Source organism: Microcebus murinus, chromosome 3 (genome assembly GCF_040939455.1).
Source record: "Microcebus murinus isolate Inina chromosome 3, M.murinus_Inina_mat1.0, whole genome shotgun sequence".
Lineage (NCBI taxonomy): Eukaryota > Metazoa > Chordata > Mammalia > Primates > Cheirogaleidae > Microcebus > Microcebus murinus.
Genome location: NC_134106.1, coordinates 76,352,646 through 76,367,883, shown reverse-complemented (window position 1 = coordinate 76,367,883; position 15,238 = coordinate 76,352,646). Strand labels below are relative to the sequence as shown.

The following is a 15,238-nucleotide window of genomic DNA, read 5'->3' as shown; positions in this document are numbered from 1 at the left end:
GCCTGTTAGGAAATGGGCTACACATCACCACGTGAGCTCTGATCACACCTCCCCGTCCCATCCCCAGTCTGTGGAAAAATTGTCTTCCATAAAACTTGTCCCTGGTGCCAAAAAGGTTGGGGACCACTGATTTAAGCAACACAAGAGCATGATGGGGTTATTATACACCATGGTTCTATATAGAAACTTCTCCAATGACTGAAATGCTCTGGTAAAAGGCATTATTTGTACTTACTTTTTATTCATTTATATATTTTTTGGAGACAGGGTCTTGCTGTTGCCAGGGCTAGAGTGCAGTGGAATAATCATAGCTCACTGATCCTCCTGCCTCAGCCTCCCAAGTAGCTGGGACTACAGGTGCATGCCACCACGCTCAACTGATTTTTTTATTTTTTGTAGAGACCAGATCTCACTATTGCCCAGGCTGGTCTTGAACTCTTGGGCTCAAGCAGTCCTCCCTCCTTGGACTCCCAAAGTGCTAGATTACAGGCATGAGCCACCATGCCCAGGCTGTACTTACCTTTTAAATCTGTGATTTCTACCCAACCTAAATCTGGCAACTCAAGAGATTCTGCAGCGGGGAGAGTCTTGACGTCGGAAGGAAAAAGCAGCTCACTTGTATAGTCATGGCAGTGGAGGGTAGAGAGAAATACCCCTGCTGTGCTACACTCATCAAATGAAGCTGCAGTCTTCTGAAACATGGGATCGATCTGAATAAAAAAAAGAGAGGGAACCAAAGAATTATGGTATGTATCCAAAGGAAATATAAACTCTCATGCGTTGGACCCTGCTCTTCCACTGATTTATGTACTAGATTGAAATGTCTCTGCACATGAGCAAAAGTGGGGAGGGGCTTTCTAATTGATCAGGTAAAATCCCAGTTCAAAAGAAAGGCTGGGCCAGGTGCGGTGGCTCACATCTGTAATCCTAGCACTCTGGGAGGCTGAGGCGGGTGGACAGCTCGATGTCAAGAGTTCCAAATCAGCCTGAGCAAGAGCTAGACCCCCTCTCTACTATAAATGGAAAGAAATTAATTGGCCAACTAATATATATGTAGAATAAATTAGCCAGGCATGGTGGCGCATGCCTGTAGTCCCAGCTACTCAGGAGGCTGAGGCAGTCGGATCGCTTGAGCCCAGGAGTTTGAGGTTGCTGTGAGCTAGGCTAATGCCATGGCACTCACTCTAGCCTGGACAACAAAGGGAGACTCTGTCTCAAAAAAAAAGAAAGGCTGTATGTGGTCAGATGGATAAATGCATACTGTTCCAGAAGACAGTATGTGGTGACAAGCACACACTGTGTCAATCTATTTATAATACACCTGGTTATGAATCTTTCTGCTAGTCTCCTTTCATGAGTCACTGTTTTTATTATTTTGAGACAAAGTCTCACTCTGTTACCTCGGTTAGAGTGCTGTGGCATCAGTCTAGTTCACAGCAACCTCAAACACGTAGACTTTTAGCAATCCTTCTGCCTCAGCCTCCGAGTCTTTGGAACTATAGGCAGGCACCACCATTCCCAGCTAATTTTTTCTCTATATATTTTTAGTTGTCCAGCTAATTTCTTTCTATTTTTATTTTAGTAGAGACGGGGTCTCACTCCTGCTCAGGCTGGTCTTGAACTCCTGAGCTCAAACAATCCACCTGCCTTGGCCTCCCAGAGGAATCACTGTTTTTAAATGGCTATATCTAAAATGCCAGTGCCAGAAAATGCTATCGCAACAAATTCTGTTGGCTTAAAAAGCCTGTGTGATGAAGCTAGTCACAAGGTTCTATTGTTCCTCTAAATAGAAATATTTCCTAGGATTTGGAAAAACACACCCAAGACATTCAGGCAAATGGCAGGCACAGTCAATAGGGCTAGATGGCTGGGTAAAACCTGACAGTGTAAGAAGGTCCCCAACGTTGGGTCAGGAGCAGGAGTGGCATAGCCACATGACACCAAGCCCAAAGGCGAATAGGGACAGAGCAAGGAACATGCATATGTGGCAAGAGGGTGGAAGCCAAGGATGATCCTGAGACAGGAGATACAGTTGGGTATTGGGTTCACAGGTCTTCCTGATGCCTCAGAATGTGGCTACTATATGGAGAGGGAGGGCCTTGAATATCACAACACGGATGTGGTTCTCTGACTCTTCCCTGGCCCCCTTAGCTCTGAAACTAATCTCACCAGAACTGAGGTTTGGCTGCTGCCTTCTCTCATCATCCTTAGTACCAGAGTAGCACATCCGTCACCTCCATGTTCTCCTAGCTCCCTCACACAGGCAGCCACACAGCCTGGTGGGTTTTCCTCTCAGTGTGTCTCTCCATCCCCACTGCCACTAATACAACCCTTATCTCTGGTCTCTCCCAATTCTTATTCTAAAAATGCCAGTGTTGTTGCGCCCATTCCCTTCCTCAAATGCTAACCAGAGTAATAGTTTCCCATCTGGAGCCTCAAACCCCTAGAAGTCTTATGTAGGTAGTTAATGAAACTACATTCAGCATTTCAGAGTCAACATGGAAATTGTACATTGACCCACAATAAAGCTGAAAACACTAACATAACTTTCCTCACTTGTGTCTAGAATTATATCATGCCAGTATGAGAACAGTGGTTCTTTCATGTAAATTAGATCTGATGTACATCCCTGAGTATCCATGGGAAAATGAATCACTGATGACTGCACAGTTTGGGAAGATGAAACCTTCTGAAACAAGGGTCCACAGTAAGTCACAGTAAAAGGGGGCTATGGTAGGTAACACACTGTATGGTAAAGTCCAGGGTCGTTTTAGGTGATTACTTACAAGTAAATCCTCAGCTCTAGTCAAACTTGTACATTATCCTGCTCCCTTAAGAACCAAAACTTTCCTGGGCCATGACCTTTTCTACTGCCTCTTAGAATCACCTCCCTGACAATGTCCATCTCATAAATAACCTAGCTTTCCTTCAAGGCCCAGTTCAAATCTTGCCTCTTCTACAAAGTCTGAGCCCTACCCATTCTGGTCTCCTGTAGCATGTGCCTTGACCTTCCTTACATTGTATCTATTTGTGTTCTCCTGGTATAAAGAACTGGAGCATACCACTATCTCCTCTTCTATTCAACACAGTGCTAGAAGTCCTTGCTAAGAGAGCAGAATTAAGGGCATCCAAATGGGAACAGAAAAGATCAAACTTTCACTCTTTGCTGATGATATGATATTATATCTAGAAAACCCCAAAGATTCAACCAAGAGACTCCTTGAACTGATAAATGAATCTGGTAAAGTCTCAGGATACAAAATCAACACACAGAAATCAGAGGTATTCATATACATCAACAACAGTACAGGTGAGAACCAAATCAAAGACTAAATTCCCTTCAAAATAGCAACAAAGAAAATAAAGTACCTAGGAATATATTTAACTAAGGAGGTAAAAGACCTCTACAGGGAGAACTATGAAACACTGAAGAAAGAAATAGCAGATGATGTAAACAGGTGGAAGAATATACCATGCTTATGGGTCGGCAGAATCAACATTGTTAAAATGTCTATACTACCCAAAGTGACCTACAGAGTCAATGCAATCCCTATTAAAATACCATCATCATTTTTCACAGATATAGAAAAAATAGTTTTATACTTCATATGGAACCAGAGAAGACCCCGTATAGCCAAATCAATTCTAGGCAATAAAAACAAAATAGGAGGTATCAATTTACCAGATTTCAAACTATACTACAAGACTATAGTAATTAAAACAGCTTGGTATTGACACAAGAACAGGGACATTGATCAGTGGAACAGAACAGAGAACCCAGATATAAAACCATCATCATATAGCCAACTAATCTTTGACAAAGCAGACAAAAACATACACTGGGGAAAAGAATCCTTATTCAATAAAATGGTGCTGGGAAAACTGGATAGCCACATGCAGAAGACTGAAACAGGACCTACTCCTTTCACCTCTCACAAAAATCAACGCACAATGGGTAACAGACTTGAACCTTAGGTGTGAAACTATTAGAATTCTAGAGGAAAATGTTGGAAATACTCTTCTAGACATTGGTCTAGGCAAAGAATTTATGAAGAAGACCCCAAAGGCAATCATAGCAGCAACAAAAATAAATAAATGGGACCTGATCAAATTAAAAAGCTTCTGCACAACCAAAGAAACTGTCAAGAGAGCAAACAGACAACCCACAGAATGGGAGAAAATTTTCACAAGCTACACATCCAATAAAGGGCTGAGAACTAGAATTTATTTAGAACTCAGGAAAATGAGCAAGGAAAAATCAAACAACCCTATCAAAAAGTGGGCAAAGGACATGAACAGAAACTTCTCAAAAGAAGAAAGAATAAAGGCCAACAAACATATGAAAAAAATGCTCAACATCTCTAATCATCAGGGAAATGCAAATCAAAACTGCAATGAGATATCACTTATCTCCAGTAAGAATGGCCTTTATCAAAAAGTCCCAAACAATAAATATTGGCATGGATGCAGAGATAGGAACACTCCTACACTGCTGGTGGGAATACAAACTGGTTTAGCCTCTGTAGAAAGCAATATGGAGATACCTTAAAGCGATACAAGTAGATCTACCACTTGAATTTATGAAGTAATTCCACTACTGGGCATGTATCTACCCAAAAGATGAAATGACACTCTACAAATGGGACACCTGCACTCGAATGTTTATAGCAGCACAGTTCACAATTGCAAAGGAGTGGAAACAACCCAGGTGCCCATCAATACATGAGTGGATTAATAAAATGTGGTATATGTATATAATGGAGTACTATTCAGCTTTAAGAAACAATGGTGATATAGCACCTCTTGTATGTTCCTGGATAGAGCTGGAACCCATTCTACTAAGTGAAATATCTCAACAATGGAAAAACAAGCACCACATGTACTCACCAGCAAATTGGTATTAACGGATCAACACCTAAGTGGACATATAGGAATAACATTTATCGGTGTCGGGCGGATGGGAGGGGGGAGGACAGGATGGGTATATACATACATAATGAGTGAGATATGCAAAGTCTAGGGGATGGTCACGCTTGAAGCTCTGACTCGAGGGGCAAGGGGGAGCATGGGCAATATACGTAACCTTAATATTTGTAGCCCCATTATATGCTGGAAAAAAAAAAGAAATGGAGCATAATAATGTTTGAATTGCCTATGACAGCAAGCATTTTGTACATAGTAGAGAGCTGTGTCCAAAAAACATCAGCTCATATATAAACAAGTGATGTCAACTGGTCTAGACACACCCACATAACATTTGCTTTCTGATCTCCAAGAAAATAGTTTAATAAACAGTTGGAGTTTCAAATTTTAAGTTTGTGACAATCTCTCCCTCTTTTTTATCTTCCATACTCTTGATTATCATGAGAGCAGATGAGGTCAGGCACATTCGGGGTAGCATGGGCGTATAGACTATTACAAGTTTATAGCAGATTATAGAGCAAAAAAAGCTTTCCAAGACTGGGGTAGTTGGCATTTCTTTATGACATTACTGATTTCACTTGGCACAAATAAACCACAGTCCAACAGTTGCAGGTTTAGAGGAAGCAGCACTGATTGCCTGCTCTCTTGTTTTTTTCTTTATAACCATGAGAAAGGCTAGTGCAGGCCTGGAAAGTATTCCATTTTCCTTAGTCCCAGAACTGGATCTACCTGGTAAGAAAGAAGATGGCTAGAAAATAGAATTTCCAACCATTTGGTACTTAATAATCCCTAATTTGAACATTTCACCATAGAACCAAAAGCAAAAGCAAGAATGACAGTGGGCCGGGCACAGTGGCTCACGCCTGTAATCCTAGCACTCTGGGAGGCCGAGGAAGGCGGATTGCTCAAGGTCAGGAGTTGGAAACCAGCCTGAGCAGGAACGAGACCCCCTCTCTACTATAAATAGAAAGAAATCAACTGGCCAACTAATATATATATAGAAAAAATTAGCCGGGCATGGTGGCGCATGCCTGTAGTCCCAGTTACTTGGGAGGCTGAGGCAGGAGGATCGCTTGAGCTCAGGAGTTTGAGGTTGCTGTGAGCTAGGCTAATGCCATGGCACTCACTCTAGCCTGGGCGACAAAGTGAAACTCTGTCTCAAAAAAAAAAAGAAAAAAAAAGAATGACAGTGAAAAACAGGCTGAGAAGTACTAATTGAGACACACTGATCTCCTAAGGACATGCTTCCCCTGCTGTGGTGGATGCTTTCTTTACAAAACTCTCAAGCCACTGGTGATAATAGTTGGATATATGATCCCTAATGCTAGAGGTGTGGCCCTAATGTTAGAGGTGAAATATGATCCCTAATGTTGAAATATGATCCCTAATATGATCCCTAATGTTAGAGGTGTGGCCTAAGGGGAGGTGTTTGTATCATGGGGGGCGGAGCCCTCCTGAATGGGTTTGTGCTGTGCTGTCTAGCGGTAATGAGTGAGTTCTTGCTGTTAAACAGTTCCTCCAGAGCTGGCTATTAAACAGAGCTTGGCACCCCCCTCCCCTTTCTCACTCCCTCTTCTCACTTCTCATCATGGGATCTCTGAACACCAGCTCACCTTTGCCTTCAGCCATGACTAGAAGCTTCCTGAAACTCTCACTAGAAGCAGATGCTAACACCATGCTTCTTGTACAACCTGCAGAACCATGAGCTAAATAAACCTCTTTTCTTTATAAAGTAACCAGCCTCAGGTACTCCTTTATAACAACGCAAATGGACTAGGACAACCAGCCTCGAGGTAAGCTAGATGATCTCCTCACTCTCACTGCAGCTTTCGACTACCCTCCCTTCCAATTCCTAACCCATCCCAGCCTTTGCCACCCTCTTCCCACCTATGCTGCAGTCATCTAATCCCAGGCCACAACCTGAGCTCTTCTTGGAAGATCTTAATATTAGCTCCTGGCTCATTACTGTTCTCAAACTTTACTCTCAGTCTAGTTCTTAGTAATTTCAATATCTGTATGTTGACCCACCCAGTACTCTGGCCTCTCAGTTACTTGATATACTCTCCTTCAGTGGTCTTGTCCTTCATCCTAAGAAGCCCAGGATTCTGAGAGATCCTACTAAGACCCCCACACCACCTCTACCCTTTACTCCCTTGCCTATTCTCTGAGTTGAATCATTAACCATGACGGCAACCTCTCCATATGTTCAATTCCAAGTGACCCTCTCCGATACCCCCTCCTATCTTTCCAGCTTACACTTTCTTGTCTTCAACACTTAGGAAGTCTTTGACCCCACCAGGCCAGCCCTACAATCTACTTATCATAATACTTTCAACTGACACTCCCCTCTCTTTCCAGCTAAAATTCCATAAGCAATATCTGTAACCATTCCCTCATACATGCTCTCAACTCCAGTGCCAGTTTCTACCTGTGTCCATTCACTCAGCTCAACACAATCCCTTGTTAAATCTAACTTTCTGCCTATTCTGTGCTTGCACCCACACAGCTAATCATGGCTGGACAAAGTCCCAAAATCATGCTGACTGATCTTACCTTAAATCTATCTACCACCACCTCAAGTAGATCCTGAGTTGCCTGGCAATCAAACCGTATCTCCCTAGTTCTTTACTCGCCCACCCTCCTAGATGACTCTTTCCTAGCTTTTTCTCTCCTCACACCTCCAAGACTTTCCTTCTCCATATTGTCAGCCAATGATCTGGCTTCCTATTTCACTGGGGGAAAAAAGAGAGACACCACCAGAAGACAATATTCAGAAGGCTCTCCCGTGCATGCATGCACTCAAACCCCATCCCTGGCAGCCAAGCCATCCCTGGTCTCCATTCCTTTCCCTTCTCACCTGCTCAAGGTCACCACCCTAGCAATTCTCCTCTCTTTGCTGCACCATCAATAATTCCTTCTCTACTAGTTTGTTGCCATTAACAAAATATGCTGTTAATTCTCTCATTTAAAAATAAAACTCTCGATCTTACTTTTCCCTCCATTTGCTATCCCATTACTCTGCTCCAATTTACAGTAAAACTCTTCAAAACAATCACCTGTGTTCAGTGTCTTCCGTTCTCTTCTACTATTTGTTTTCCCCCGTTTATCATGAACAATTTCAAACCCACAAGAATGTTATAAGACTAATATGAATCTCTGTATAACTTCCATCTAGATTCCCCAATGGGTAACATTTTACACATTGCTTTCTCTCTCTCTCTACATATTATATATCTCCCCACCCCAGAGTCGTTTGAAAGTAGATCTCCTGACGCTTTACCTGTGTGCCTCTCAGCTCCAAACTTACCTTTTCTCCTCTGTTGTGATGCTAGATCTGGGACATTTGCCAGCTGCTCCCTGTTAGGCTTTACCAATCAGAGGCACTAGAGGGAGACTGCAGGACTCAAGGAGGGAGAAGGGACCTGTTCCTTCTTGTTCATGTGAGTGTTGACCAGCAATGCTTCACCCCAGCTGCAGCAGGGTCTACCTACAGCCGCAGCTGAATCCCATTTGTAGTTTTCTCATGCTCACAGAACCAGTCTCTTTGCTGTGTCCCTCAGAGACACCAGTGCCAGCCAGCATGCCCTCCTCAAAGGTCTGGGTTCTGGGCCCATAACCCTCCCTCCAAACTCAGGGACACCAGCACCAGCCAAGCAACACCCCTTCTGTGGAAGTCTGAATTTCAGCTCCAAAGGACTGCTTCTCCAAGCTCACCAGTGGCCTTAGGTTGCCACATTTAACATGGTTGATCATTCCCTCCTCCCTGAAACACTTTTTCATTTGGATGCCACAGTCTTCTACTTTTCCTCTTATCTACTGGATGTTTCTTCAGTTCTCTGAACTCCTAAGATCCAGGCAGCCCAGATGTCAGTCCTTATTCTTTCTTTTTTTTGAGACAGAGTCTCGCTTTGTTGCCCAGGCTAGAGTGAGTGCCGTGGCATCAGCCTAGATCACAGCAACCTCAAACTCCTGGGCTCAAGTGATCCTCCTGCCTCAGCCTCCCAAGTAGCTGGAACTACAGGTATATGCCACCATGCCCAGCTAATTTTTTCTATATATATTAGTTAGCCAATTAATTTCCTTCTATTTATAGTAGAGACGGGATCTTGCTCTTGCTCAGGCTGGTTTTGAACTCCTGACCTCGAGCAATCCGCCCACCTCGGCCTCCCAGAGTGCTAGGATTACAGGCGTCAGCCACCGCGCCCGGCCGCTCAGTCCTTTTTCAACATGCACTCATTCCCTTGGTAATCAATTCCAGTCTTATGACCTTAATTGCCAGTTACAAATGTTGTGGAGGTAAGAGAAAGTAATCTACTCTATTGCTAATGGGAGAGTAAATTGGTATAATCTTTTTTGAGGGCAACTGAAATTCCATGTCTCAGAATTCTCTTATGTTGACAGATACACTCCCAGTCTTATACTCCCAGTCTTATGGATATACTCCTAGAAAAGTACAAATATAAGAATGTTCACTGAAACAATGTTTTAATAGCAAAATAAAAAATTTGAGGCCGGGCGCTGTGGCTCACGCCTGTAATCCTAGCTCTTGGGAGGCCGAGGCGGGCGGATTGCTCAAGGTCAGGAGTTCAAAACCAGCCTGAGCAAGAGCGAGACCCCGTCTCTACTATAAATAGAAAGAAATTAATTGGCCAACTGATATATATATATAAAAATTAGCCAGGCATGGTGGCGCATGCCTGTAGTCCCAGCTACCCGGGAGGCTGAGGCAGAAGGATCGCTCGAGCCCAGGAGTTTGAGGTTGCTGTGAGCTAGGCTGATGCCACGGCACTCACTCTAGCCTGGGCAACAAAGCGAGACTCTGTCTCCAAAAAAAAAAAATTTGTAGCAATACCTGTTTGCTTTAAATAAATTGTGCTAATTATAAATGACACCTCCAGCACCATTTAAGCAGATTCCTTAGGATTTGATACACAGTAAGGTCCGAGCCAGGAATCTGGAGCCAGCCCAGTTAACTTCAAATCCTAGCTCACTCCTAGATATGTCATCTTGGGCAAGTTACCGTGCCTCAGTTTTTCTCCATAAAATGTCACAAGGATGTTGTGAGGACTACATAAGTTAACACAGGTTACAGGCTTAGGGAAGCATGGTACCCGGTATGTGTACAACAAATATTAGCTAATGTTGCCACTGCTACATTTAGTAGGAAATATATTTTTATCAATCAGATTTCTCAGTAATTTGCAATCTCTTTCTACTCAGTCATTGCACAATACTGAGGGACTTACTTTCAGTCTTCATTATAAGGCTAAGGCGTGATAATGCAGAGACACCAGTTGAATATTTTACTCCTCTGAGGCTTCAAGAAGCATACATGAGCAAACAAGCACATACATAGGCCCTGCCAAGTTTCAGCTCCTGAGGTTCTAAATTAGTCAGAGACCACACTGTACACATAGTTCCTCACCTCACACTTTCGATCTGCTTCAGAGACATTGAGGTTGTTTATATTCTGCTCAATGGTTTTGTATAAATGCTTCTTCTTTGGCTTTGGAGGCTTTTTGGTTGTTCCTGTTTCAGTAGCATTTCCATCTAAAAGGAGAAATAAGATTATGTATTGCAAGGGCTGCTTTGAAGCATGTGATTGAACTTATTAATTCAAGTTCTTCAAAGAGTGGTCATAGTTTAAACATGCGCAATTCTCTGAAAGCAACAAGCATTAGGTAATGTGCAGCTTATGTAGAAATCAAACTACTAGATTTGGCTTCTAATATAATTTCATTTCCAAAGCCCCCCAAAAATCATGAGTTTCCTGGTTGGTGATGTTTACTCAAACTTCCCTAAATAAAATCTAAAAGCATTTATGAGGCCCTTCTCTTTTTCAAAGAAAAATAACTCTAGTGTTTGAGTATCTTCTCATGTAAGACTATGTATAATTCTAAAAATGTCCATGTCTTCAATAAAATGAGGTAATTGATTTCTTGTGATCTCATTCTAATATATCACTGAAATAACTACCTGGTATGCCCTAAAAGAAGCCACTTGAATCCAGATCCTAATCCACGTACCTGCATCATAGCCCCCTACTTCTTCAGGAGATGGTGCATCTTTGCCTAGCCCTCCAAGGACTCTGTATACGTCAGCATGGACAGCATCCACACGCACAGCATAGATCTTGGTGCTGGCATCCAGAGTACCAGCAGCCACCTGATCAAAGCAGAGCTATACTCATGAAGATGCACAGAAAAGAATTTCTGAACAGGCAAAACACAGAAAGCTTCAGAAAATATTTACTTGCCCCAAGGAAACAATGACAAAACTTCCCCCAAGACTGCTAGGAAATAAACAGAACATATATTGTTTTCTACATTTTACTAGTTTAGGAAAGAAAGTAAAGTAGCTAATATTTAAACAAGGAAAGTTCTCATGTATTTGCAGAATTATGTTATGCTAAGTTTCAGAAATAATCATTCAAGCAAGAGAAAGTGGACATCTTCTTACTTTAAAGTTGGTTGGTTCTGTGTCTTTCTGTTTAAGAATCTCTGACATAAAATCAATCAAGTGCAAACCAAAAGCATTCTTGGTAGTGATTTTCTGAAAACAAAATTGCAGAAAGGTTTGTTATTTATAGCCTATGCTCATGTAAATAATGCTACTCTGAACAGAGAAAGCTAAGACTTCATCTAGAAATACCCACATCTTGCCACTGATCTCACTTCCCATAAACGCTTGGCAAGAGCCAGATCCACCATATGCATGTCCCCATTGTCAAGGCCTAGATTGGCAGCACACAAGTCCTGTGTGTTTGCTGTGTGCAGTCCCTGCTCTAAGCATTGTATACGAAGGGCCATGGGCATCCTCAGAACTATATGAGGCAGGCACTACTCTCATTCTCTAGAGAAGAATCCTGCAGCAGAGTGGTCGGGTGACTCACACACAACTTGTAAGTATGTAGTCTCTAACTCTGGCTAACTCCAGTATACACTATTAGCTCCAGAGCTCTACTATCTATCTACTGTCTAGCTCCAGAGCTCACACCATTGACCCCCTAAGCCATACTGCCTCTCTAGATATGCTGCAGATAACAGGCAACTGTCAGAAGGAGCAACAAAGGTCCATAAGAACAAGTAAAACCATAGTGAAAAACCCCAACATCAAGAAGATTCACTGGAGAATAAAATAATTATCATTGATCGTGCATTATCTACAAAATCAAGATAAATAGATATCCCCTGTGATCAAGATGCAAAATCTTCAATGAGAAACCAGCAGATACTCACATTTTCAGTGGATAGTTTGATACAGGTGGAGTAATGTTCTGTAATCTGCGTGTTTGTAAACTTAGGGATAGTAGCTGAAACATCAATACTTCTATATGGAAAACAAAAACAAACAACTCTCGCAAGGATCCATGATACTATAACTTTTCAAAACCCAGACCCAGAATCCATGAGGCTTTGTTGAGATGCCTAAATGCAACCAATGTCAAGGTGGCTACCTCAAGGAGAGCCAGCCCAGAAATACACTCACCTACTGGAGGGGGAGGCTAACAAACGAGGCGAGTCTGTGCTGAACTGCAGGTCGAAGACCCTGGAGCGCCTCCGCTGCAATCGCTCCTTTTCATCATCATTCTGAGGAAAGTCTTCAAGGACTGGGGTGCCAGGAGTACTGAGAGGAGCCTTCTTGGGCAGAGGCATTGAGAACACCCGTTCCAAAGGTGAGGCAGCACTGTGGTGGTGTCCACAGGTCTCTGAAGAAGAGTTATGCATCGGGGCTGGCACTGGTAGAACAAAACATTTGCTCAAGAAAACTTCAACACAACATTTCCTCTATCTAAAGGGAATCCGGGGCCTGTCACAAGGGGTGGTGGTTTGCCACACGTGCCCCATTAAGATCTTCTCCAACTCTAATACTTGATGGCTAGAATCTCTAGAGTTTGGGTTTCTTGGAGGTAGGAAAGAGGTGATAGGTCTCTGATTAGCTTCCTTGCTAATCTGGGAAAAATATCCACTCTGTAGCTATTGTGAATCAAAGCACTACATGGATATAAAGACAGATAATGTTGCTGCCTCTGATAAGCTCACAAACGAATAGATCAAAAGACATATACAACCCATGATGCCCAGGCAACGGAGAGACAGATGCTGAGATAAGGGTGAGATATTGGCTACAGTGTCAGACAGGATGGGTTCTAAACCCAGCTCCTCTATGTCTTGGCAAGGAGATAGAATAAACAACATAAACATGTAAGATAAATGAAATGTTCCAAAGAATCATCCACCAGATTACTTGCTAACTGCAAAGAGAAAAATGTCTTTTACAATGAAAGATCTGCCAGTTACCACATTACCCAGTCAAATGTAGCCTCACAAAAAATAAGAGAACTAGAAACTTATCTCCGGATCTGACACGACATAAAATTTATAACATCACCCAGGAGATATTTTGACCAAAAATGTTTAACCTAAATTTAACTAAAGATTTTAGATCTTTGACTATCAGTCTGTGAGAAATACAAGGGGTCAAGGAACAAGTTAAATGATATCACAAAGAAACTTTCAGACAAATCTAGAATGTAGGACAGTTTACAAGACAACTGGCTTAGTCTCTTAATTTTAAAGTTAATGACACCAGCTTGGGCAATATAGTGAGATCTCATCTCTACAAAAAATAAAAAAAATTAGCCAGGCATGGTGGCACATGACTGTAGTCCCACCTATCAGGAGGCTGGGGCAAGAAGATCATTTGAGCTCATGAGTCTGAGACTGCAGTGAGCTGATTACACCACTGTATTCTAGCCTGGGTACACAGGGAGACCCTATCTCTAAAAAAAAAAAAGAATAAAAAATAAATTTTAAAAAGTTAATGACAAGAAAAAAGCAGGGAGAACGCTTCTGGATTAAAAGAGTGGATTGATGGCATTTATTTTCTGGCAGTTTGTTTTGCTCTCTCTTATTCTTAAAATATTATTGGGGGTGCTGGGTGTGGTAGCTCACGCCTATAATCCTAGCACTCTGGGAGGCCGAGGCAGGCGGATCACTCGAGGTCAGGAGTGCAAAACCAACCTGAGCAAGAGCGAGAACCTGTCTCTACTAAAAATAAAAAGAAATTAATTGGCCAACTAAAAAATATATACAAAAAAAATTAGCCAGGCATGGTGGTGCATGCCTGTAGTCCCAGCTACTCAGGAGGCTGAGGTAGAAGGATTGCTTGAGCCCAGGAGTTTGAGGTTGCTGTGAGCTAGGTTGATGCCACAGCACTCACTCTAGCCCGGGGAACAGAGTGAGATTCTGTCTCAAAAATAAATAAATAAATAATTAAATAAATAAAAGAGTCATACAAACCTAAAACAATGTATAAGCTTTTGGCCCCTACTTTGTCCAAAAAATAAATAAATCAGCTCTAAGCAACATTTTGGGAATTAGGGAAATTGGAAAATAGCCTAGATACCAGATAAAATCAGGGAATTAATATGTATTAAGTGTGACTATATTATGCCATAGTATGATTGTGTCACTGTTTGTAGAAAATGCATTTTAGGGGTGAAATGACATGATATGTACAACTTCCAAGTAGATCAGTCAACAATAAATATAAAGCAAAGATGGCAAAATGTCAGCAATTTGTGGATCTAGGTCGTGGATATAAGGGTGTTTATTGTTTTAGTATTTCCATTTTCCTACATGTTTGAACATTTTCACAATAACAAGTTAGAAAACATAATGGCACATTGAGCTGTAGATAAATGTTATGGAGAAAAGTAAAGCATGGAAGAGGAATAAGAAGGATTGGGGAGCAGAGGTGGGAGGTCTTTTTAAATACAGTGTCAAGAAAGGCTTCACCAGGAAGGTAACATCAGAATAAAGACTATGCAGATGTTGGGGAAACTACATCAAAGCAGAGGGAACAGCAAGTACAAAGGTGGGAGCATGCTGGCATGTTTGAGGGGGCCAGTGTGGTTGAAGTGAAGTAACCAGGGGGAGTAGCAGATATGGCAGGAACACCAATTAGTCAAAACAAGGGAAGGACAACTGGTAGGGGCACATGAGCCATACTTATGGGCCACTGTAAAGACTTGGTTTTATATGAAGTGAGAAGGGAAGTGACTGGATAATGATAAGAAGAGGAATACAGTGACCTAACTTATGCTTCAAGAGGATCTCTCTGGCTATTACGCTGAAAACAGACTGAAAAGGGAGCAAGAATAGACAAATAGGAAGACCAGTTAGAAGGCAAGTGCCAATAGGTAGGACAAGAGATGACAGTGACTCAGACCAGAGAGATGGCAATGAAGGAGGTTAAATAGTCAGACACTGAATAGTCTCAAGATAGAGCCAACATGATTTCCTTATGGAGG

At 42.1% G+C, this 15,238-nt stretch overlaps 1 protein-coding gene across 2 annotated transcripts in view; it reads right to left on the bottom strand.

Moving 5' to 3' along the window:
- Positions 1-15,238, bottom strand: part of NCAPH (non-SMC condensin I complex subunit H) — a 42,187-nt gene that overhangs the window by 21,748 nt on the left and 5,201 nt on the right. Inside the window, exons 2-7 of one of the 2 annotated variants that reach the window (XM_012786905.3) lie at positions 12,412-12,661; positions 12,162-12,252; positions 11,383-11,475; positions 10,950-11,088; positions 10,349-10,473; positions 521-710 (exon numbers count right to left, since the gene is read on the bottom strand). In XM_012786905.3, coding sequence (XP_012642359.1) covers positions 521-710; positions 10,349-10,473; positions 10,950-11,088; positions 11,383-11,475; positions 12,162-12,252; positions 12,412-12,661 — 888 coding nt within the window. The remainder of the gene's footprint in view (positions 1-520; positions 711-10,348; positions 10,474-10,949; positions 11,089-11,382; positions 11,476-12,161; positions 12,253-12,411; positions 12,662-15,238) is intronic. The other variant, XM_076000994.1, reaches the window with a different exon arrangement.